This window comes from Schistocerca nitens, chromosome 2 (assembly GCF_023898315.1).
Source record: "Schistocerca nitens isolate TAMUIC-IGC-003100 chromosome 2, iqSchNite1.1, whole genome shotgun sequence".
Taxonomy (NCBI): domain Eukaryota; kingdom Metazoa; phylum Arthropoda; class Insecta; order Orthoptera; family Acrididae; genus Schistocerca; species Schistocerca nitens.
The window spans coordinates 372,258,634-372,284,245 of record NC_064615.1 but is presented as its reverse complement, the minus strand read 5'-3'; the positions used below and the strand labels follow the sequence as shown (position 1 = coordinate 372,284,245).

The following is a 25,612-nucleotide window of genomic DNA, read 5'->3' as shown; positions in this document are numbered from 1 at the left end:
ATGGTTTCATTCGTAGATTAAAAGAGTGAGAATGTTGTCACATTGATTGCAGAGACGTTTGGAACTCGTTATTCATTTTTATTGAATGTAATTTTATCACAGCAATTTTCCTCTGCAAGTTCAGAATCTAAAAAAAAAAGTTGTTATTTTAAAACTAATCTGGTATGAGCTTCTTTACAATGTATGTTATGCAACATGAATCACCATTATACAACGAACTCAAACAATCACAAAGAACTTCCGTTGTTGATATCATTGCAAGCAAGACATTTTTATGTCAGTATGTTTGGTAAAGTATTGACATCTACATACATACTCCACAATCCACCATATGGTGCGTGGCGGAGGGTACCTCATACCACAACTACAATCTTCTCTCCCTGTTCCACTCCCAAACAGAACGAGGGAAAAATGACTGCCTATATGCCTCTGTACGAGCCCCAATCTCTCTTATCTTTGTGGTCTTTCCGCGAAATGTAAGTTGGCGACAGTAAAATTGTACTGCAGTCAGCCTCAAATGCTGGTTCTCTAAATTTCCTCAGTAGCGATTCACGAAAAGAACGCCTCCTTTCCTCTAGAGACTCCCACCCGAGTTCCTGAAGCATTTCTGTAACACTCGCGTGATGATCAATCCTACCAGTAACAAATCTAGCAGCCCGCCTCTGAATTGCTTCTATGTCCTCCCTCAATCCGACCTGATAGGGATCCCAAACGCTCAAGCAGTAGTCAAGAATAGGTCATATTAGTGTTTTATAAGTGGTCTCCTTTACAGATGAACCGCATCTTCCCAAAATTCTACCAGTGAACCGAAGACAGACTATCTGCCTTCCCCACAACTGCCATTACATGCTTGTCCCACTTCATGTCGCTCTGCAATGTTACGCCCAAAGATTAATCGACATGACTCTGTCAAGCGTTACGCTACTAATGGAGTATTCAAACATTACAGGTTTCTTTTTCCTATTCATGCACATTATGTTAATTGTGCCGTACTTTGTGCAGATGTGTGATTGGATGCTCTACAACTTGTCAGTCATCCGCCTGATTGAAGAATGTGTTAAAAAAATTACAGGTGCATTTTCATTTACTGTTATGTCAAAGAACAGTGCTTAAATAATGAGTGCAGGAAAGTTATGCAGCATTATTGGATATGAAGAGAGTCTTCCTGAAGAGACAGTGTGGCTGTTGTTTAGTTAAAAATTTATATCTGGTTTTATCTCTGCAGAAGACGACACACCTTTCGTGTGAATCATCTATTTCGTTCTGAACCATTTGCAGTGTAATATAATTTTCTCCATTTCTTGGCTTGAGCCTTCTCACCACAGCCTGATGGTAGGCATGCATTTCTCCACTACACTTCTCTGTGGTATTTTGGAGTACGAACTCCATAGCAACTCTGCAGACATCATAGTGGTTTCTTCGGTGTAGTTTTGAGTACTACACAACGTCAAAAGTTTGTTGACTCACAATACATGGCTGCTATTGTTACACAGTATCATGATCCAGATATTTTGAGATTGACACTCTTGTGGAATGTATGTGGCAGTAAAAAGACCAGAAAAATTCACATTTGCAGTGAATGCAAATATAGGTGTGAATTTTGCCTCAAAACTTGAAATTATCTTATAAATGCTATTTCATAACAAATTGCATCCAGATGAACAACTGTTTTTTTTTTTTTTTCAGAGGTAATTTGAAATAGCTTTATTTTCTGCATATAAATATTGTAAATTTATTGTAGGTAATGGATGTTTCAAACTGCAGTGGTGTCAAATACTGCTAAAGTTTGGGCCTCAGCTATCTTATTTTCGGCACTGCAGACCTCGGCAAGCAGTTGTGCAGTAGGTGTTGGAAAATGATTTGTGTTATGTGTTGCTTGTTTTTATATTTTGAAAAGAGTGAAGGTACTAATCATGGTCCATCAGAATTCAGTTAGGACCCTCGCCATACCAGAAGGGATCAGCGATCTGTATGACCATGTCATTTCTGCTTAAACAAACACAGAACACAGTTTGGACTGGGTACCCTGCGAGAGAGAGATGAGGCTTGTTTCCCTGCACACACAGAGGCTTCTTATGCCAAAACTAATCCCATTTTCAGCCAAAATTGATTCTGATTTTGCCAAAAATAGGTGCTATATTTTCAGGCCCCAGTATTACATTCCAAAATGATACCACTTTCCATTGTAAGACATCTGACACCCATTCTGACATTGTCATATGCATGTGTGTAGAAAACTTTGTTTTTATGAAAAAGATATATTATAAAATTACTTTTGCTTGTAAGAAAGAAATTTTCCTGGCAGAAATAATTTTTTTTCTTGGTTATGACTCAAGCTTTTTCCAAGTTCTAGTGAATTCTGTTGGCTTTTTGGATTTTTTTCTCTCAATCAGTAGTTGAAATTATTAGTGATCACAGGTAACCTCTTTGCTGGGAAAAAAACCTTATGTTTAACAGGTCATGTACCAGTCAGCTAAAATTACATTGAGGAAACCTTCCTTTTGTGCTTCTCCTAGTTTTCTTTTCTGTTTTCACGTACTTTCTTATGTCATCCTGTGTTTTCCTTTAAATTACAGTATCTTGAAGTGTGGAGACACATTTTGTTGGAGAAATTTGCTATTGAAATTACCAAACAAATGCTACGTCATAACAATTTTTCTTTACTTTGACTGCTACCATATTCAGAGAATTATTTTCATACAGGTCCCACAATGGCTGCCGGCCTACTTTTCTAATATAATGATTTCCTATAAATTACTAAGTCATACGCTGCATATTTAAGAAAAATATGGAATTAGGTACATCAAAAATTGGAGCAGAAAGTTCTTTTTTCCTTCATACGTATCACTCTGCCATTATCATCAATTACTTGTTTTTTTTCCCTGTTTTGCAAATGTTTGCTAAACAGATTATTTGGTTTACTTATTGAGTTTTCACTTCGTTATGTAAAGGAAATTAATTCTTCATATAAAATGAATCATGTTGATTTTCTGCAGGTGTTAATGACCTTTTGAAGAAGTGTGTCATTGTAGCAGGAGAGGATCATCTGAGTAAACAAGCAAATGAGAATGCTACTTTACTATTTCAGTGCTTAGTGAGGTCTATACTCTGTACAAAGAGTGTTTCAGAAGAATACAGATTATCTACTGAAGCATTTGAGTGGCTAATTGGTGAAATAGAGACAAGATTTCAACAGGCACAGGTATGTATGAAACAGCAGTACAAACGTTACAATTTCCTATTGTTCAGAAATTTGCATATTTGTTTCATTCCATCACAATATATTTTGGTGTACATGATTTTACTTAATTTTGTAAGTATCCTATGTTCATTTGTTCTATTCTTCCTGATGATAAAGTTAAACAGATACTCCCTTTCCAAACTAATGTCCTGATATTTTACACAAGAGAGTGAGTCTTTTACCTGAGACACTATTCAAGGCTGATAAGTTGCGCTAGTCTCATTATGTACCATGTACCGTATAAAAAGAACGAGGAAAAAGTTCATAGATGGTACTCTTTTTTTTTTTGTCAATAAAAATGAACCACCTGCTTTGCCATTCAGGTCCAAAAATAATTTGGAACATAGTTTGAACTTAATGCAACTGTTTAACTCTGTTTTATCTTGCTACTTGTCAGAGGATGTCGGCAATTAAATATTGTATTTAGTTTTTTACTTAACTGTATCAAGTATCGGTTAATTTCACTAATACCAAAGCATGCAATTTCATTTATTTAGGAGATTGTACCTGGAAGTGTGCTATAATGTTAATGCATCCATAATTTTCCAGGCCCAAAGATGTTGTTAATTTGTCTTCATGAAGTATCAGCACGTTCATCGTCTTTTAAATTTAAGCTTAACTTTTTGACATGCAATTCCAGTTACCTGTACTTACGTATTCGATTTAGTCTCTTCACGGTCAAATTGACTGTCTTCACTGTTACTATACTTCATGTGAGGCATCATCACTATTCATGTAGTTGTAGAATTAAAATGGGTATATGATGGGGACAATGCCAGCTTGTGTCTTCTAAAATGCTGCATAGAACAGTCAATTGCCACTATGAGCTAAAATAATGTCTATTACTCTGTTTGCATATCACTTTGGTTTCCATAGTACTTGGAAAGCTACAAAGCCAGACATAATCAATGTGTCTATTATTATTATTATTATTATTATTATTATTATTATTATTTTAAAGGGGATATACAGTTACCAAAAGTGATTAAATGCAACTCAAATATTACTGTTTTCTCAGAAATATTGAACTACTTCCTCCATTCGTATCTAAATTGAAGGATTTGTTTTTGTGTAATGCCAGCACAATAACTAAATATAAGTTACAGAATTGTAAAGTATACTTGTTCAATATGAACCATAGTTTTGTGAATTTGTACTGGGTTATGTGTATTTAATCTCTTTATAAGATAATTTGATTGTAATATGTTCACAGTGTAGTCCTGGTGAAATGGTGGGAGCTTTGGCTGCCCAGTCACTTGGAGAACCAGCCACACAAATGACACTGAACACATTTCACTTTGCTGGTGTATCTTCCAAGAATGTAACCCTAGGTGTACCAAGATTGAAGGAAATCATTAACATCAGTAAGAAACCAAAGGCTCCATCATTGACAGTATTCTTAACAGGTGCAGCTGCAAGAGATGCAGAAAAAGCAAAGAACGTTCTTTGTCGTTTGGAACACACTACATTGAGGAAGGTATGAAACCATCCATCATAACCTGAGATTTTGTTATAGTGATTATATAATAAGTCTGTGAATATGAAAGGGGAGTTTAACAGCCTGTCGGTGGTGAAGAATGAATGTTTCAATAAGATAATACAATTTAACAATGTAGGAAAATACAGTGTGTTACTTACCGTAAAGAAGACACACAAAGTTCTAGACAGGCACAGTTAGACACCTGGAGTTTATTGTTCGATAATACAATTTAAATTTAGTTAGGCTGGTGCATGAATTATGAAAGTGGTGAAAAGTAATACTACTTTATAACTTTTATGACTTAATAGAAATCTGCCAGTGCTTTTTGATGGCACACAGGCAAGACAATTTGTGAATTTTGGTATGTTTCAAATACATAAATATTATTTATGAAAGGCATTTACTTTGTGAGTGTTGATGTCTTGTAGGAGGATTGCGTCTTTGTTTGGTAATTGCTCGTCAGCTAACAAAGGAATCAGTGAAAACATCACTTTCGTAATATTGGAGGTAATGAGATTTTGGTAGGCCAGTACAAGAAATCATAAGTTGGTAGCCCAGCTATCAGACATGTCTTTTTCTTCAAAGAACGTACATGACTCTTGTCCCAGCCCTGTGGCTCAACTGGGGTCCATAACTCTGGGAAACTAATAATATAACTTCATAAGCAGAACAACTATGTTAAATATCTTTGTGCACTTGTTCAGCCTTAACGTATCCACTGTATAGGTAGTGCTGACTTTACTCATTTGTACTCCATTGTCGTATTAGTCAGCTATTCCTCAGTATTGTTTATGACTATAGTGCATCAAGCCAGTTAGATGATTTTCATGGAATAAATGAGAAAGATTATTGTGGAATAAATAAGTTACAGGTGAAGTGTATGAACAAATGTAACATACATTAAAAAAGTTAAAATACTTTTTTGCATCATTATTTTCATGTTTATCTGCAATGATGGTAATAATTGATTAAATGCCTTTTTTTCTTACAGGTGACTGCAAATACTGCTATCTATTATGATCCTGATCCGCAAAACACAGTCATTGCAGAAGACCAAGAATTTGTAAATATCTACTATGAAATGCCAGACTTTGACCCTACTAGGATATCACCGTGGCTACTCCGTATAGAGCTTGATCGTAAGAGAATGACAGGTCAGTTAATGGATGTTACTTTCCTTCCACATTAAATAGCCAGTAAAATTGTTTACAAATAAGATTTTCACGGAAATCTTTGGCATAAAAAGTTATTCAGCAGTGAAAATGACAACATGGTCAAAAACATAATTTGAAGAAAAATAATCATTACAATTATTATTAATGGAAAACTAATTGTTAACCATATTACGGAAGAAACTGTCTTTAGCTTGACTTTGATGAAAGTGAATCTCAGCTTATCAAGAAATGATACACCCAGTACTGTAGAGTTTTTTGATAACTTGTTCTTGGGTCTTCCACATTTCTGTCAAGTGTGGTGAATTTGTTGTCCATTTTAACAATGGGATCTGTATTTGTTGTATCAACAAGATCATCTCATTGTAGACAGACGCGAATCCATCTTGTCCTTTGGTTCCAGCCGAATCATCATACATGTCCGTATCCTCATGTATTAAGGCTGCAGCCATGGGGCATTGTGAGTTGTAAGCGGTTGCCAGTTTCCAGAGAGTGGAAAGGGACTTTTGTAAGACCAAAAGGAAGACATTTGGAGCAGTAAACAGTCGTTTCCAGTGTCAGAATGGATTGATAGGAGTCTTATAGAATAGGAAACTCATGATATCTCTGTCATAGGAGTGCAGATCTAGCTGAAGGAAAGCTTTAGTGATATTAGCTGTAATGGCGAAACGTCATAGGCGGTATTGTGGTAGCACAGCCATTACTTGTGGTAGAATGTTAGGACCAATTTCTAAACCAGCATTAAGTGGTGGTGCATCTTCTTAATTAGCAGATCTAGCAAAAATAGCTTTTTCACTATTTTAACGACTGAGTGTTGTAAACGTCTCATAGGTCATTGCATTTTAGTAGACACTTTTGCAAGGTAGCTGATCATCTTAAAGGATTTGGGAAGTTTTTAGGAAGAATGAATATGGACTTATTGGGAGAACAACTACTTGTCGCCCATACTGGAAAGTGCGAAGTGTATTTAACTCTTACAAAATCGTGGGATCACTCACCCTCATTGAAGGTTTGTGTTCAGAGCTAATACCCATCTACTCCAAATTCCAGAAACTCCTTATGATATAATTCGTTGGCTCTCATGCTACGAGATCAATAACATTAATGATGGTGTGGATTTTTGAAGCACTTGGTTTATTTCTGCTAAGTAATCAGCTGAATCTCGAGGACGTTAAGGCGGAGATATTCACATGGGCAATCTGTCATGAACAGTTGGCCAATATTGATAGACTCCCAGAAGCATATTTGTGGAAACATTCATGCATTTGTAAAATGGGCAGTGGTAGGTTACATGCTTATTTCATAATTATGGCATCTCATGCCACAGTTGAGTGGGTGCTGAAGTAATGTGGACTGTCGATTAGGCTTTGATAATTATTTGCTCGTCATTCTTTGTACCTCTTAAATTCAGACGGATGAGTCTGTGTGGCTAAGATATGGTAACCATGGACTCTAGTTGGTCAACCATCAGGGGCCGAGTGACAATCACTTGTAAATTCAGACTGGCAATCGAATGATCTGTTAACAAAGGTGGACTGGCTCCCAGCGTCCAGAATACAACGTATAAGGTTTTCCTCACCTGTGAGTTCTGCAACATAATTGCATACTGTCTGCAGGTAAATTAAGCCTGTGCGTTGTTTGTTTACATTGCTCATTTTAACATAACACACAAACTGGGAAAGACCCAGCCACCTAAGTTAAGATCTTAAAATCTTGAGAGCACGAAAGTATTGTTTGGCCATGGTGGTGGCGGTCCGGCCACCAGCTGGAAACGGCCTGGAGAACAGAGTTCCAGGGTACAAAGAAATGCAGCAGAGGAAAGGAAATCCAGTACTAACATGACTTTAGCTGAAGTTGAAAGTGACCAACATTCATCTCTTGGCTGTTTTGGGCCCTGGTCAGTAACTTACTGAAGGCAGATCGAAGCTGGACTGCTGGAATTGCTGATATTTCATCCGAAAGGTTTCGTTACAGTTCTTGAAGATTATGAGGATTGTTACAAGATACCTTAGACATAAGGGCTCCCCACACAAAATAATTGCACACTTGACAGATCAGGTGACCTGGGTAGCTAGCCAAGGCTGCGACCAGACTGACCTCTGCTAACAACTTTGTCAGGTGTGAAGACTGTGTTAATGTGCTCCAAGGTTTGGCCGCCTGTATGGGCATTTGCCCATCCTGTTGGAAGTAACTGTAGGTCTTTTCCTCCTCCATTAATGCTGCCACAAATGGTTACAAAATGTTGGCAATGTAATGAGCTTCAATTGGCATCTGATGAAAGAAGGTGCAACCAATAATATGGCATGCAGACAGAGCACACCATACCCCAACTTGCTGATCATGCAGTGGTGTTTTGTGGAAGTTATGCAGAGTCTATGCTGCCCAGAACATGTGATACCATGAGTAGATGTAACCAGTCAGGTGAAACCAGGCTTCATCAGACATAAAGAACAAATCCATGTCCAAGCCATTCATTGTTATCTCAGTGAAGAGCCACTCGTAAAACTGGGGGCACTGAGGAGCATCTGCTGGTTTTTATGCATGAACAACAGACACTTGGTAGGGATGCATGTGCAGGTCAAGGTGGAGTATTCATCTGCATGATCGAAGTAATGTGCTGGTCTCTTGAGACAGGCATCGGGTTGATTTGGTAGGACTCTGAAGCATTTTCTGATGAACTGTAGCCACATTTTCTGGTATGCGGACATATTTCAGAATTATTTTCGACTTGTTCAAAGCAGATCCTGCCTGACGCCATTTTTGGACTAAGCATTGCATGGCAAGCTTTTCTGGCACTTTGATATCACTAAACTTTTCAGTAAACAACTGATCACACTGTTCCCATGAGTTTGTTGTCTTGTAACTTTCCACAACGAACACCTGCTGCTCCACTGTGAATACCATGTCCCCTTTGCACTGCTCCACTCCAACCGAGACGGCGTGCACTACACTCAGAACTGGTGTGGATAACATGGCGGGTGTGCAATGTGGTGTGTGCGTCATGGAGTGTGGTTATATGCATACATTTGCATCCAGTCATATCCCCCTCATCCAGGCCACTTTCATTTGCCGCATCCTGTACTTTAACAATTGTTGGGACTCTCAAAATATTCGTATGTTGGGGCTTCACTGTATGATTTATTTTATTACTAATTATTTAAGTAATTTATGTACGACGACATCTTGTAATTATTTCAGAGAGCTACTGAGTGAATAAACAAATCATTTCAATTAAAATCTTCTTGGTCGACCACATCATTTAATTGCAATGTTACCTGATATCATTTATGTTATTTAATGAAACCAGTTGCATTTTGTCATTTATTATTTGCAATGACTAACCAATGTCAGGTAAATTTGGCTGTAAGATCACTAGCAGTTGATGTATATTACACAGGCAAGCCACTGCAGAGCACTAAAGCTGACGTACATGGCTCAATCTCTGTGACTGTAATGAGCCAAACATCTACTCTGAGCCTTACATTGCCCATGACTGGTCATCATCATATTGCTTCCTCATATGTTGCAAATGGTTTGTCTCATCTGGAATAATCAAATACGATTTTAACTTACCTCATTAATTCCACTCTTCAAAACCAGTGTCTTGAACCACTGAACTAGACCTCGTTTGGCACTGTAGAAAAGATAGACGTTTCTTGGTCATAAATAGATTTTTGATGGTTGCCTTTACAGAATGTCAGAAACCACTGCCTTTCTTGATGCAGTTTTTAAAAGCATGGCCTTGCTTGAAGCAAAGAAAACAGCATTTACACAACTTCTGAATATTGAATATTGAAGCACTCCTGTACCTCTAGTATGTTTTGACAGTCATGACATCAGTGACCCTGTTGTGTGCAGAACATGCAATACAGTTCTGAGAGCTACTAATTACTGTATTGCATTAACAGCAAGTCTGTTTAGGTTGTATATTAGGAGCTGAAGCGGAGGGTAGCATATTTGAATTTGGTTGTTCTTGTCTGCGAATCATATGAGCAGTGAGTGGACAGTAGAAACTCCATTAACTTTAAAACATTCTTCAAATAAATTGTCTTTTTACATGGATTAGCCAACAATGACAAATTTCTTCTGGGAAGATGCACAGTACAAGAGTCTGCCATAGGCATTGATGTCTTCCACCAATGATTTCAGTGCTGTATTTTTCGGATACATTCTATGAATGTTAAATTTAGGTTAGATATGAAATGAATAGGCAAATTCACTGCCAAATAATCTAGGTGTGCTCTGTTGCAGCCCTGAAGAATTTTTTTGTATCCTCAATAAGTTAATGTGGCTATGGCGATGCCCTTGACAAGCATCTTAGTTTCATCTTAGAGAGAGCTTTGAAGGAAGACGTTCTTACTAGTAATGGACAAAGAGAGTTTGCCATTGACTGATTGTTCCCAAAATCGAGGCCAGTTCTCCACATCTGCTGAGAAGGGCTGTAATTGAGTGGATGGTAATGTGACTGCTGTAATAACTGTGTTGGCCAGGGGACCACATTATTTCTGTTTGAAGATGACATGGGTTCAGTGTGTTTCCTTTAGATACCATTCAATATGATGATTAGGGCACACTTCGCTTTATCTGTATACTCCTCAAACACCATTATATCAGCATTGTAATCCTTCTCTGAAAAAAGGTCATTTACAAGTATTTGGTCATCTAGCAGTATAATAATTGACAGCATGTCCTCCAAACGAGCCTTGTGTGTAAAGTCAGAGAGCAGTGTCTCAGCTGAGAATGCTCCAATCACGATGATGAATTGAATAATATTTGATTTGTTGAGTTCACTCTCTTTTCAGAAGCGAAACTCTGTGGTTGGTTAATTGTGATGATGCACTCCACGTATGATCTGTCACTCCATTTTATGCGTGTCGACTTACCTTCCTACTAATTTTGGGTTGCCGTGACATGTATATGTGATGCTTTTTATATTAGAGAGCAAATAATAGTTCTCGTAAAGATTCTTCAGTTGGTCCATAATTTACATTCTTGCCATTTTTTTCTCCTCGACTTCCATGGCACTACCACACCATGATGCCAAAGCATTAAGCATGCCTCTGCAGTAGGCAGAGGCCTGCATTCACCATCATGCCTTGCTGATACGATATGCTGTGATGACTTACTTTTGCATCTATCTGCATATACATCAGACAAGGGCTCAAGACACACTATGTGCTTTCACAGCAACAAGAACATTTATTTATACCAAAGAGGAGGAGTCATACAAAGATATTATAACGTATAATTCTACTGTGCTGCGAATGCTAGAATATTTTGCCTATCTTCTAAGGATTCTTATTTTAGTTGGCCGAGCATTTCTTGTTACATTTTCAGTTGGGCTTTACCAACTTGTTAAAATTCTAGCAGTGCATTTTGAATTAGTTTGATGTCTGGTATCATGCCTACTTGATAAGGACTCCAAACATGGGAACAGTACTCTAAAATTGGTTGTACTAGTGTCTTGTATGACCTTACCTTTGAAGATACGTTCTTTCTTCCCAGAACCCTTTCAAAAAAAATCTAATAATCATACCATTACATAATGCTTCTAAGTATTACCCCTAAATACTTACACAAAATGATGTGCTCAAGACATTCACCACTAATCTTGTAATCTCATACTGTTTGGTTCTTTAACTTTGTTATACGCATTTGCTTTCATTCATCCATTTTTCAAGAGAGCTGCTATTCATTACACCCGGTTCAAATTTTGTCCAAGTCTTTCTTCAGTTTTTTTACAATTGTCCTGTGACATTACTTTCCAGTAGCTATTAGCAAGAGCTAATTAGTTGCATGTTTCATGGATCATTTTGCACAATAGATCATAATAATGCAAAACAAATCGCTTGAATTTCACATCACGAATTAATTTGTACATATGGTTACATTTTGAACATTCACAAAGTCCCCCCCCCCCCCCCCCGCCCCCCTCCCCCGGTGAACATTTTCACTGTGCTGCTGATCCCATCTGATAAATTTTTCATGTGTATTGGAAACATTAGATGTCCTGGGGTCACAGCTGATTTTACTTTAGTTTCTTTGGAACATCCAAAGTCCAGTATAATTTATAGCATTCTATTGGTCAAATATTCCTAAACCCAATAAAATAATAGTGAACACACTCTCCGTATGTTTGTTTCTTAGTTAGTAGTCAGTAATGTGGTACATTTCTGAAATGTAGAACTGCATTATCTACGTGTGTACTTGCATCTGTTATTAACAAGATGTTGCATATGAAAAAAGGTGGCTGTGTTTTGAATGAGTGGTTTTTCCTGAATCCATGCTATTTCTCGAGAAACTTGTTATCTCCAGGAACTTCTTAATGTTTGAGCTTAGACTGTAACACATTCTAAGGTTCTGCAATGGATGGACATCAGTGATATCAAGGTTTATATGCCCCGGTAAATCTGGGAAAAACCTGGGACTTTTTTAGAATTTCAGGAATTTTTCATTGCTTTAGTTCTCTGTTAAAAAAATTAACTGGTAAGAACTGATTCTCTAACAAAGACTTTTACTTCATCCCGTTACTGCAGCAATAAAACATAAACAAGAGAATAACACCAAAATAAAACTTAAGTTGCAAAGAAAATGTGCCATTGACAACAACAAAATATAGTGCACACACAAATGTCTGCCAACAGAAAAATGTGTCAAAATGCTTTAGGATGAAGATTATGCAACACTTTGTAACAACGAATTGCTTTCAATGAGTGTGATGTCACAACTGTTTACATTTCTAACAGCTCGTGGGAAAATATTGTGAATAGTGGTTTGAGAAGTGTTACTTTCAAAGTAAATTCTGTTAAGCAAGATAAGTTACGTTATGTGTGAGAATGTGCAGTGAACTTCTTAAAAATTGTGGAGTGTTTGACTCTCATACAAAACTTAACATTTTGAGGACCAGCCACTGAGAAAAATTTTGGGCCCAGATGATCAGCCATTTGTGCCATTATTTTAAATTTTACTGGCACATTTGTGTTTGATATATCTTAAACTGTAACACACACTAAAGAGACCAAGCTTCAAGGTTAGTTTTTTATATTTATTTTAATTCTCTCATAGAACACAAATTGTGCAGTAACAATGGCAAAAAGTGTAATTATCGTTGGGAAAAATAGGGTGGGGTGAGACCTTGAGCCATTTTACATGCCATTACCTTTTCTAAGAGAAAGTTGAAGTGCTCGATGGAACATGTATTTGATCAAGTAACCCACAAAATGTTCGGTGCACAGTGTTGAAATTTATAATACTGCTTGTGACCCTCAGCAAAGAAATCAAGAAATTTTTGATGACCAGTAGTATTACATGTGAAAGCTTAGCTTTCCTTGTAGGTATACTGTGTGTTTCTTAATTTAAATCATTAAAATTTTCTAATTGTGGGTTGACGCAACTTTAATGTTGCTATTGGCTGGTTACATCACAAGTCCTATGCTCTGAATATCTGCTGTCACTGGCTGGTGAGATCATGTGGCTGATCTAGGATTGGCTGACAAAAGCACATCACAATCTCGATTTCATTGCTTCGGAAGCTACCTTGCTCTATTTGGTGGAATTTGCATTTACTCTCTCATAATATATGAAAATATATAGTACACCTGTCGCTGTGCTTCAAATATCTTTCCGAAACATGTTTTTTTCCCCTAAAGTACCGGGAGTTTGATGTTGGTGAATAAAACCTACCATTGAAAGCATTGGCAAGTTTTACAGCTCCGGGGCAAAGTATGTAGTGACTTAAAGTGGAAAAAATGTTCTTTCACATGAGATATAGTATATTTTCACCCAGGGAAAAGGGTTTTGTTAATTGGGAAATCAGGGGGAAAATCGTGGAAATTTTTGTCCATGTATACATCTAGAGTATTGGTCTGGAATTCTGTGCATCCTACCTCTCACCCTGTTCCTAGACGCTGGCATGAAACCATTCTCTGTTTAAGAAATTCTCAATAAATGTGAGCTAGGAAAGGATCTAATTCCACAGGGAATTCAATGTAAAATGTAATTAGAAGTCCTGTGCATTTGAAACCAATCATGTGGCCCATTAAGGAACTGATGACACCTTTTGATGATTGTAACAAACTACGTCAGCATATGTACATTGCTTATTAATTTTATTTCTTTTTTGACAGACAAAAAGCTGACTATGGAACAGATAGCAGAAAAAATAAATGCTGGTTTTGGAGACGATTTGAATTGTATATTTAATGATGACAATGCTGAAAAATTGGTTCTCCGCATCAGAATTATGAATAGTGATGAAAATAAGTTTCAAGAGGAAGGAGAAACCGTTGATAAAATGGAAGATGATATGTTCCTCAGATGTATTGAGGCAAATATGCTGTCAGAAATGACTCTGCAGGTAAGTGTAAAGGAAAAATATTACCTGTTTGCTGCATTTTTAAATGGCAGAACTATAGTATTTATCATTTACTACACTGAATGTGTGTTTTCCTGGGGAGGAGAGTTCGATAATGTGTACTTTGAGTGTATATTTCAATTATGGTTTCATTTATGAAACATAAATTAGTAAATGTCACTTTGTAGAAGTGAGGAAAAAATATACCATCCCCAAAAAGGGGACGTAATCTTTTTGAGCCACTATGTTTTTATTGCTAATTTGTATTTGAAACACACGAAGCATGATAATTGCAGCTACTACTGGAACTTTTGTGTGTCCTGCAGGCACAGAGATCAATTGCTCACCACTATCACTTTAATCCTTAATGATTGAATGTTTGCATGAATTGGCACAGAGTTAAAAATTTGATATAATTATAACAGTCTTGACTGCAACAAACCTTTATTTTTGTGGTTACCGGTTTCTGTCTGTTACTGAGCAGGTGATATTTGTGGGGTTTTTAACACCTGTTCCATTCCCCACCACCACCTGCCATCATGATATGAGGTCTGAAGATGAAGATGGCCAGTAACTGCAAAAATAAAGGTTTCTTGTGGTTGAGGCTGTCTATGTTCATTTTAAAGTACTAAGAAAAACTACTGTTCTCCACAAGAAGTGTTCTCCAAAATTACTGAAAGCTGTCTATTACTAAAGAGAAGAAAATTGTTAAAACAGCAGATTATATTTATCTTCTTCTTACTGACTGTGCTCAGCATATTACAGTAAGTAGAGATAGTGGTACCGGGTGGTTTGGTTGGATTACCGCTTTCCAGTCTCATCATTTGGGCAAATCTAATTGTTGTGGCAATGAGTACAGTTCTTATGGAATTAGCGACTTCTAAATACATATGCTGTTAATTTAAAAAAAGTTGTTTCCTTGGTTTTTGTTCTTTAATTTCTGTTTTTCTTTACAGGGTATTGAAGCTATTGGAAAAGTGTACATGCATCTTCCTCAGACTGATTCGAAGAAAAGGATTGTAATTACAGAAACTGGTGAGTTCAAAGCCATTGCTGAGTGGCTTCTGGAAACTGATGGAACAAGTATGATGAAAGTACTCAGTGAGAGAGATGTAGATCCTGTCAGGACTTTCTCCAATGACATCTGTGAAATTTTCTCTGTAAGTATGTTTTATTATTTGTGTGTGAATGTTTTTATGTATAGGCAGTTTGAGGAAGTACATTTTTGAACGTTCATACAAATAATTTTTTTTTTTTTTTTAAAAAATAGGTACTGGGTATAGAGGCTGTGCGTAAATCAGTTGAGAAGGAAATGAACACAGTTCTGCAGTTCTATGGTCTCTATGTAAACTATCGACATCTTGCTCTTCTGTGTGACGTGATGACAGCTAAAGGTCATTTGATGGCTATCACACGTCACGGAATTAACAGACAGGATACCGGAGCGCTAATGAGATGTTCCTTTGAAGAAACTGTTGACGTGCTTATGGATGCTGCTTCACATGCAGAAGTTGATCCAATGAGAGGTGTCTCAGAAAATATTATTATGGGGCAGCTGCCGCGATTAGGCACAGGTAAGTTGACAAATCATATAGATATTGACCGTGTTCTGTGGTTAATTAAAAATGGGATTGAGAGTTGTTTTTTGCTGATCTGGATATAAAATAATGACATAATAAAACAATCTCACCTAGTCTGTGAGTATATGTTATTTGCAAAGTACTCATAAAAGTGAAGTACACGTTGTTCTATCCAGTTGTTCTATCTAATCTCCTGTGTTGATCTAAAAATGAAATTTACAGAATTCTAGATGAGTGTTTACAACATGGTAAGGAAGGAAAACAAATGCCTACTTACTATGTAGTAACAGATGAATAGCTGAGATATACTGAAAGATTCCTGCAGTTTTAGATTTTTAATGATGCTCCACCAGGAAAGAGGGTTGTAAGATTTGAAAGAAACTGGTTTTTTGTTGAAGAGACTAAAAAGTTAATGAACATCTTGTGCAGAGCAACACACAATTGGATAAGGATTATACAGAAATTAAAATTGAATTTCCAAAACTATCTATATTGTACATCTCTTCATTGCTGTGACATACTAAATAGTAATTCAGTCTTTTAGGCTGTGCAGCATGCTGTATATTGCTGATTTTATCAGCTGCATGCCCAGTGTCTGGCTTGACTTAACCCTGCTGTTATCTTTGGGTCAGTATGACCTGAAAATAAATTTGTTCTTCCATAACTTTTTAATATTTAAAAGGTATTGCTCCAAACTTGATGACTTTGTTTTTGTAGACATTCTAAATACCTTAAAGCTCAAATAAAAAAAAAAATCCTTCTCTTAACCTTGCTAGAACTTAATTTGTTATGCTTGGGTTCCTCCGGTTAGTATTACCTGGGGGTCTTAAAAAATTCACAGAATGTGGAGATACCATAGTCAAGTTTATTTCTACGTGCCTGAAGTATTTTTTAAATTTTTTTTTAATGACAAAATAAATGTTGAAATCTGTGAAGGTTACATAACAGTGCAAATCACTGTTTGTGTTCAAATTTTGATAGCACATTGTCTCGCTAACAATTACATTTTATTAACTGTTGTGTGCAGACACAATTCATGTATGTATCGTAGCAATTTCTATGTTGCTATCATGACAGTGAATCCCTTCTGATGGGGCAATTGGAAGCATTAGTTAATGCTTTAGTTAATGCATCTGGTAGCAAGGAGAATATTTCTGAAGAAAAAAAAATGCACCAGTGATGACATCATTCATCAGATGGAGAAGGCGTTTCAGGAATTGATACCTCAGATGACAATGTTTAAGCTGTTTAACTGATTCAGTCTAAAGACAGAAAGATCATGTGGAGTCTAGAACCTTTTCCGCAAACAGGAAGAGCATCTAGTGCAAAAATTATATAACTGACTCCTGGTCCGGCGAGAGTGGAAATGAAATCCCATGCTTCTTGACAGAGCATAGGGAAATGATGCAGGAGACCCGCACCACTGTACTAGGCGAGGTCCTAATGTAGGTGGTTTGCCGTTGCCTTCCTCCGACCATGATGAGGATGGGTGGTGGTGGTGGTGGTGATGATGACACAACACCAAGTCATCTCAGGGCAGGTGAAAATACCTGACCCGCCGGGAAAATGAACCTGGGACACCGTGCATGGGAAGCGAGAACACCATCATGTGACCACGAGCGGCGGACATAAATCTTAACATGAGTCAGCAAAGAGACTGTTGGATCCAGAAGCAGGTATAGCCATCTTTTCTGCTGTAATGTTGCTGAATCGGTTCTGGTGCATATCACGTGTTACAGTTTGGTGGCAATTCTGATTGAAGAGCACATACAGTAAATGACAAGTTGGCACCTATAAGAGTTTTGTGGGATAAGTGGCTGGAAATACTTTCGAAACCATATAATCCAGGCACAAATGTAACTGTGGAAGAACAACAATATATAATGAGCAAACCCTCAAAATATGGGGTAAAAGTGTGGACACTGTGTGTTAGTCATACTACTTATGCTACAAAGACACAAATCTATAAAGCAAAATTACATGGGCAAGCGCCTAAGAAAAATAAAGGTATGAGGATTGTCGTGGATCTGACACATGAGCTAAAAAGACAAAATGTCATGTATGACAGTTTCTTCACATAATATGCATCAGGCCAAGGACTTATCAAAAGATATCTTACAATACTGGGGACAGTAGCCTGAACTCCCTAATAACATATCAAGCAAAGATGGTGTACACACTTCAAAGTTCTTTTTTGTTACGGGTACCGTAGTCGAATTTTGTGTTCCAAGAGAGAACAAACAGGTTGTTCTGATGAGCACAGTGCACAACAGTGAGCAAATAAGCAACAGAGAAGACAAGAAACCAAAAACATTGGACTACAATGCAAGTAAGGGAGCAGTTGACGCAATGGATCAACTTACTGGCACATACACATGCAAGAGGAAATCCAACCACTGGCCAGTGATCATCTTCTACAATATACTTCTGCCTACAATGCTTTTGTGTTGTACAGAAAAATAAATTCGTGGTGGAAAAAGATATTCTTTACAAAAGAAAAATATTTCTCAATGAATTGAGAAGACTCCTAGCTACTCCTTACATTGAATCTAGAAAAATGCTGCTTTGAAATATACAGTGAGTGGCTGTTGTTAGAACAACACCAACAGGAATTCCATCAGCACCAGTCTCCAATGGTGGCAACTGAAACTGCATACACGCCAGATGCAAATTATGTTCATCAAGTTGTAACAACAAGACGGCAATGAAATGTTCAAATTGTAACAAACGTGTTTGTAAAGCTCACATCAGAATACCACTGCCCAAATTGTGGCATTCTGAGCCAAACTCTATTCTTATTTTTCCTGTGCTTGACAATTTACGCGCTAAGTAAAACTGTTCCCCAACAGCTCTTTGAGGGCAGAGCTTATGTCATCGTAGAGATTGTTGGCACGCGATTCTGTAAAATTTATTTTAATTGTAAAAATTATAATAATTTTTAACAATTTATGATCATCATGCCCTTTAAATATCATACAATCGTTATGACCTGAAAGAGCATATGTGTATAGCTTTTCTAAGGAAGGTAGCAGGGTTAATATAGTTGTACTTCTGTTTACATTTGTGATATATTCTATGATAAGAATAAAGAGGAACGCAGATACACAGTGGTTCCAGTGCCAATCTGCCAGTCTCATAGAGAGTTTGTTGTGGTTCACAAGAGAGGTGGGTAATTAATCATAACACTGACAAGTTGGAGGCCAAAGTGTGCTCCCATTTGTGTTGCCAGGTGTGTGTCACGCAGTAGTAATCTTCTCTGTGTTTGTTTGTTGTTGAGATAAAGAGATTTATTATCGACATAAAACAAGCACATTTGAGAAAATGTTAAAACATCTTGACTCCTCTGATGGGAGGACTTCTGATTTTATTCTTTCTCAGTGGTACTTCTTTAAAATTTGATGACTGTGGTCTGTTCATTTACCTGAATTCAGTGTCTGGGCTTAAACAAATGAACTTTCAGAATATATCAGTTTGTACTAATGTCACATGACACTTGTCCACTGCTTGAATTATTTGGTTGTAATGTAACAATTTTGGTTGTTTTTGTTTCTTGGTGGTATTTCAGGATTATGACACAGTCAAAATACATCTCTCCTGTTGCAACACCTTGATATCATTATTTCGGTGATCATCATAAATACTATTTCTCCTCATGGATGTCTCTTCATTTGTGCTCCAGTTTTCAATACCCGTTGAGAATTGTTACAGTGTCACCTGACAACTTCAGTAGCTGGTTTATTACTTGGTACACCTGTATAAACTAAAAAAAAAATCCAGTTTCATAGTATTTAGTCAAAAACACTTACGTTCAGTGCATGCACTGCTTACAGTATTTATAGAGCATCTTCTACTTAATTTCTGAAAAGCAAACAATGGAAAATCCAGGATGGAATGTAACAATACCAGAGAAGGAAAGTTGCTATTCACCATATAGCGGAGATGCTGAGTTGCAATAGGCACAACAAAAAGATTCACACAATTAAAGCTTTCGGCCATAAAGGCCTTTCAGGAGCTTCTAACATGCAAGGCAAATCACTTTCCCCTTGTCTTACTTATCTTTGTCATCATGGTCGGTTTCACTCCTGAATGGTTAGAGAAAATGGATTTTGGGGGGGGGGGGGGAAGGGGGGTAGGATTAACTTCCTCCTTAGATAATGAAGGGCCATGATTAGCTGTACCCCAGTGGAAACTTCAAATCGAGAACAAAGAAAAATAGAACTCATCCCCTGGAAGGGTCCTTCTCCACCTGCTGTGCGAGCATGATGAAGTAGTTCGAAAGGGAATCGCTGTTGCTATGGTAGAGAATGCTGCACGCAATTCCTGATCGTCAGGCAGTATGCGTGCGGTGTTACAAAAGTTGGAACACCCTGTGGTCCACTATATGGAAGGTGCTTTGACCCTTTCTCAAATGGTATCCATACAAGATCCATATTGTACAGCAATTTGCACCACAGAACTCTCGACATGTTGACTTCACTCTCCACTTTCTCACAAGAATTGAACTTGACAGTGACTGGCCCTGGACCGTCTTATGGTCAGACAAAGCTCATTTTTCTCTGATGTATGAGGTGAACACAACAGAAGTGCAGAGTGTGGGGATCTTCACCAGGTTGGCACTCAAGGACCAAAGACGTGCATTGTGAGTAACCAGTATTACTGTGATATGCTTCGCCGGTGTGTGCCATGTCCGCCCTACAGGAGAGACACGCATTGCACTCAACAGTTTTTATGCAAGATGGGTTCCTACCGATCATTGCTTGTGAAGTTCACCTGCTTCTCTGAAACACATTTGGAAACATCGAATTATTAGATGATTGTTTCCAGACGCTTGGCCGGCACGATCAGTTGATTTCACTCTCTGTAATTTCTACCTGAAGGACGGGGTTTACCAGGGGAACATTCACACACGCTGATCCGAAGTGCGGCATAGCAATAGAGTTAGCCAGCACACATACGGATATGCTTCATTCTGCAATCCTGTGCTTTCAAACTCTTCTGGATACTGATGGGCGCCGTAATGGTACCGGTATGGATTAGCATGATGTACCATAGCAACACTTAAAAAGTGTTTCAGTTGAATTGATTCTGCATTATTTCTCTACCCCATGTCCTTGACATTTATGCTACCAAGTTTGGTACTCATATGGTAATTGCTTTCAGTGTTTAATGTGTTTAAGAGGGAAAGTTTAATTGTAACCACCTGGTACACACCTTACACACATACAACTTCTTTATTTTTGGCTAGGACAACATCCTCAGTGAAGGATGATGTCCCATAAATAAACTAATAATGTTCCTATCCACCAGTTCCGACTAAGGTTTTTGAGGTTTCCCCTGATTGTAAGGTGAATGCTGTAACTGGTAAGCCCCTCCCACTTATTCTCATATGGGATTCGCCGTTTGCCCCACTATCAACTTAACTGATAGTTGGCTGAAGAGAACTGCGACCCTTTAATGGGGTGGATCTGGAACAGCTCGCTCTACTCCTTGGAGTGCAGAATGAGAAGTCTAGAAAATATTATTATTATTATTATTATTATTATTATGTTGAGGGTCTGTGCTTCCATATCTCCTAACACAGTAATTCAGTGAGCACCACAAGGCTGTAGACATTGGAAAACATCTGCTATTTATGAGTTACGAGAATTTATTTTTTAGTACTACTAGCAATTGCCTCAAACAGTATAAAACACTTCTGTTAGTTTTCAGATATTTGAACGAAAATGTCGAGGCTCTTAGGTGTGTAGAACTCCCACTTATAATTTAACTAATTACAGTGTGTTTATGTTTAGTTAAGAAATATCCTGTGCAGATATATGCATCACATGGTGAAAGGTTGAACAAAAACACAGCTGTTACATTCTTCAGTAACTTAAAAGTTTCATCTGGAAGTCTTTTGTCAAGTCACAAAAAAAGTGTTTTTTCACATCAGTTTTCTATTTTAATCATATCAAAATTCAATAATTCATCCAGACTCAGATTGTAAGATAAAAAGGTGCATATTATTGTAATATGAATGTTGAAATAAAGTTTGTCAAAATCTTGTGTTACAGGTGCATTTGATTTGTTGCTTGATGCTGACAAATGCAAAGCAGGAATAGAAATACCAATGAGTGTGGGAGCTGGCATGATGGGAGGAGCAGGAATGTTCTTTGGTAGTGCAGCAACGCCATCAATGAGTCCACAAATGACCCCATGGAACCAAGGAACTACACCTGCATACAACAGTGCCTGGTCACCAGGTATTTTTCTTGGGCATAAATTTCTTCTTTAAAGGTTAATTGTGCATTAAGAACTGTGAAGACTATGGTACAGTGTCGGTGGCCAATAGTCACTTGAATAAATCTGGTAAACTGATTATCCCCTAAATGGTCTGTTGACTTCTGCATGTAAATTAAAGTAATGCCCACAAAATGTGTTCTGAAAATTTGACACCAAATTCATTAAGAATTTGTGAAATCAATTCATTAAATAATGTAACTCTTTATAGTGGAAAGCACAGAGCCCTTTACTCAGGAAATGCAAATAGGAGATGAGTTGGCAGAGCCCAGATATATGGTGTTTATTCACACTGTTTGCTTCATATTACATGAGGTAGGACAGAAGTAGTGTACAAACTGGTCAAAGAAATTTTAATAATGGAGGAGAAGTTGTCACTACGTTTCTTAGGAACTGGAATGCAGTGACAGGAGAGGCCAAAAAAATTTGTTATAATAAGAGATTATGGGTTGAAGTGGAGAATGATAGAGGTTCTAAAAATATTAAAGATAGAAAGGAATTAATGACATCAGCTGCTAGTGGCGATTAATTTAAATCAACGGGAAACATGAAAATTTTTGTGGGAATGGGATTTGAACCAGGTCTTCTGCTTACTAGGCAGATGTGCTGTCCACTCCACTATCTGGACACAGTGTTCATCGCAACTGCACGGACTACCCTAACATGCCTCCTGTCAGACCCAAATTCTCAATTTATCCACACACTACTTGATGTTGTGCCCCTTGCCCATCATCTTCATTACTCACGGCATTTCACTGATCCCTGTAAGAGTTAAAGTGTGGTGTGCATCTGCACTGAAGTGATCAATTGGTCATCATCACGTTAATTGTGTACGTGGTGTCTTTTCTTTTGGACGTGTCCAAAAGAATACACACCACATTTTGTGGAGCCCATTACGTTGGTTTTAGGTAAACAATCTTTTTCAAGCATCCCGAAAGGAAAAGGTATACTTTGGACTAAGCCAGGCAATGCTGATCATTCCTAAAGTCTCAGATGTAAACAGAGTCATACTCTTAGGAGGAAATGGAATTTAATTAATCGAAGAATGGTTTGAGTCAAAAAGTATGACAGCTGGGGGAATTTCATGGTAACAGATTTTTTGGTGATCACTGTGGTATAAAGAGAAAATATAAAAATGGTAAATAGCACACCACAATAGAGGACCAATGAAATTTTTAATTTGAGGAAACAGTGTGGTAATAGTTACTGAACAAATACTGATCTCACCTTTCAACTATTCTGAACTTTCGGCGTGATGTGAATTTTTTCCAAAGTAAACTAAAGAAGCATTTATTTTATTTTTATTTTGGAGATACTTTTCATTGTAAACACATTTGTTGTAATTATTGTTCATTCTTTACAGTTCTTGGCAGTGGCATGACCCCGGGAGGTCCTTGTTTCTCACCATCAGGAGCAAGTGATGCAAGTGGCATGTCACCAGGCTTCTCTCCATGGTCACCAACACCAGGAAGTCCATCATCACCAGGACCTGCAATGAGCCCATACCTTCCTAGTCCAGCATCTCCCACATATGCTCCTTCCAGCCCAGCTTATGCTCCAACATCACCAAGCTTGACACCCTCCAGCCCACATTACAGTCCAACAAGCCCTTCATACAGCCCCACTTCTCCACACTATTCACCAACAAGTCCTTCTTATTCTCCAACTTCGCCTTCATACAGTCCCACTTCTCCTTCCTACAGCCCTACATCACCATCCTACAGCCCAACATCTCCATCTTACAGTCCAACATCTCCTTCTTATAGCCCAACATCACCATCTTACAGCCCAACTTCTCCTTCCTACAGTCCAACTTCACCATCGTACAGTCCAACTTCACCATCTTACAGTCCAACATCTCCTTCGTACAGCCCCACCTCTCCATCCTATAGCCCAACGTCTCCTTCATATTCTCCTACCAGCCCATCCTATTCACCCACAAGTCCCTCATACAGTCCTGCTAGTCCAAGCTACTCTCCTAGCTCTCCAAATTACACTCCTGCTTCACCATCATATTCTCCTACCAGCCCTTCGTATTCACCAAGCTCACCCAGATATTCACCAACAAGTCCCAGCTATTCCCCCAGTAGTCCCAAATATTCACCAACATCTCCATCCTACTCACCAACATCACCCTCTTTTGCCTCATCCCCTCAGTTCACACCTGCTTCTCCTCAGTATTCACCAAGCTCTCCTGCTTACAGTTCCACTTCACCTTCATACTCACCAAGTTCTCCAAAACATACTCCCAGTGGATCCACACGGTACTCACCGTCATCTCCAAATTATTCACCTACAAGCCCTCTGTACTCACCAACAAGCCCTCAATACTCACCTGCTGCAAGCTCAAAGTATTCACCTACCAGTCCAACATACACCCCTACATCACCCAACTACAGTCCATCATCCCCAACATACTCACCTGGAGGGGCTCCTGGCTACTCTCCAACTTCACCAACATATTCACCATCGTCTCCTTCGTATGAGACAGATGATTAAAAGGTCAGTACCTGAAGCTCTCATTTGATGCCAATGCTTGGTCTCTTTCTTAATGATTTTTACATAGGTAATACATAAATAAATAAATAAACAAATGTTGTTGTTGCAGATGTAAGAGTCAGATATGGTCCATGTAATCACTTTGGGTGTGTTCTTTCTGGCTTTGCTGTTACTTATTTGCTGATAGCTCTAGCAGCACAATTTATACACTTTTCAAGATTCGTCTGATAAGTTTGCTGTATGGTTTAATGGCAGCTTACATTCCCTATCAGATTTGCATAACTTAGTTGTCACACACATATTCCTGCCATAAATATACCAGTTAGAATTTTAAAAAAGAGAGTAAGGGGAGAGGGAAATTGAAACATTGTTAAATTTTATTTTTTGTGATCTTTTTTTCCAGGTCTTGCAGCATCCATCTGCAAAGAAACAAATCAGAGACACTTTGTATTATATTTATATAATTTTATACTGATAGTAAATATTATTAAATTAAATGTGATTTTATTGTATTTCTGTGATGGAATTCCAATCTACATATCCAATGTTATTTAACTTAATAGTTGAATATTTTTTGTTGCATTTTATATGCTGCATGTCCATGAAGACATGTGTTTTTTACTTGAACACTCTCTATTTTTTATGTTTGTTAAAGTACAATGTCAAATATAAATGTACAGTCACTTTTATGTAAATAAAAATGTTATCTGTATTCTTCTTGTTTCATTGTCTAATCATTTGTAGTAATGAATGCTGCTTTGTTGACAATGCACACACATTATGTTTGTGGAATGTCAAAAACACACTGTCATTTTTGGAACAACTAGGAGAAAAGTTAAGGCCTTATTAAGCAGTTATCTATGTGATAATGTGTGTTGGCATTCTTGTATCTTAAATTACCTTCACAGTAGTTATTCTTTATTTCTTGAATTTTGTTAGAAATTGACTGTTTAAGTGTTTTATGATATTAATAGCTAAATGGAAAATTTAGAATGATCAGATTATTTA

At 37.7% G+C, this 25,612-nt stretch overlaps 1 protein-coding gene across 1 annotated transcript in view; it reads left to right on the top strand.

Moving 5' to 3' along the window:
- The window catches only part of LOC126236197 (DNA-directed RNA polymerase II subunit RPB1), a 47,230-nt gene extending 21,914 nt beyond the window's left edge, over window positions 1–25,316 (top strand). Inside the window, exons 18-26 of the mRNA XM_049945306.1 lie at window positions 2,997–3,202; window positions 4,455–4,718; window positions 5,713–5,875; window positions 14,020–14,249; window positions 15,203–15,406; window positions 15,517–15,820; window positions 21,880–22,068; window positions 23,469–24,607; window positions 25,008–25,316. Coding sequence (XP_049801263.1) covers window positions 2,997–3,202; window positions 4,455–4,718; window positions 5,713–5,875; window positions 14,020–14,249; window positions 15,203–15,406; window positions 15,517–15,820; window positions 21,880–22,068; window positions 23,469–24,604 — 2,696 coding nt within the window. The 3' untranslated portion in view covers window positions 24,605–24,607; window positions 25,008–25,316. The remainder of the gene's footprint in view (window positions 1–2,996; window positions 3,203–4,454; window positions 4,719–5,712; window positions 5,876–14,019; window positions 14,250–15,202; window positions 15,407–15,516; window positions 15,821–21,879; window positions 22,069–23,468; window positions 24,608–25,007) is intronic.
- The last annotated feature ends 296 nt before the right edge of the window (window positions 25,317–25,612 follow it).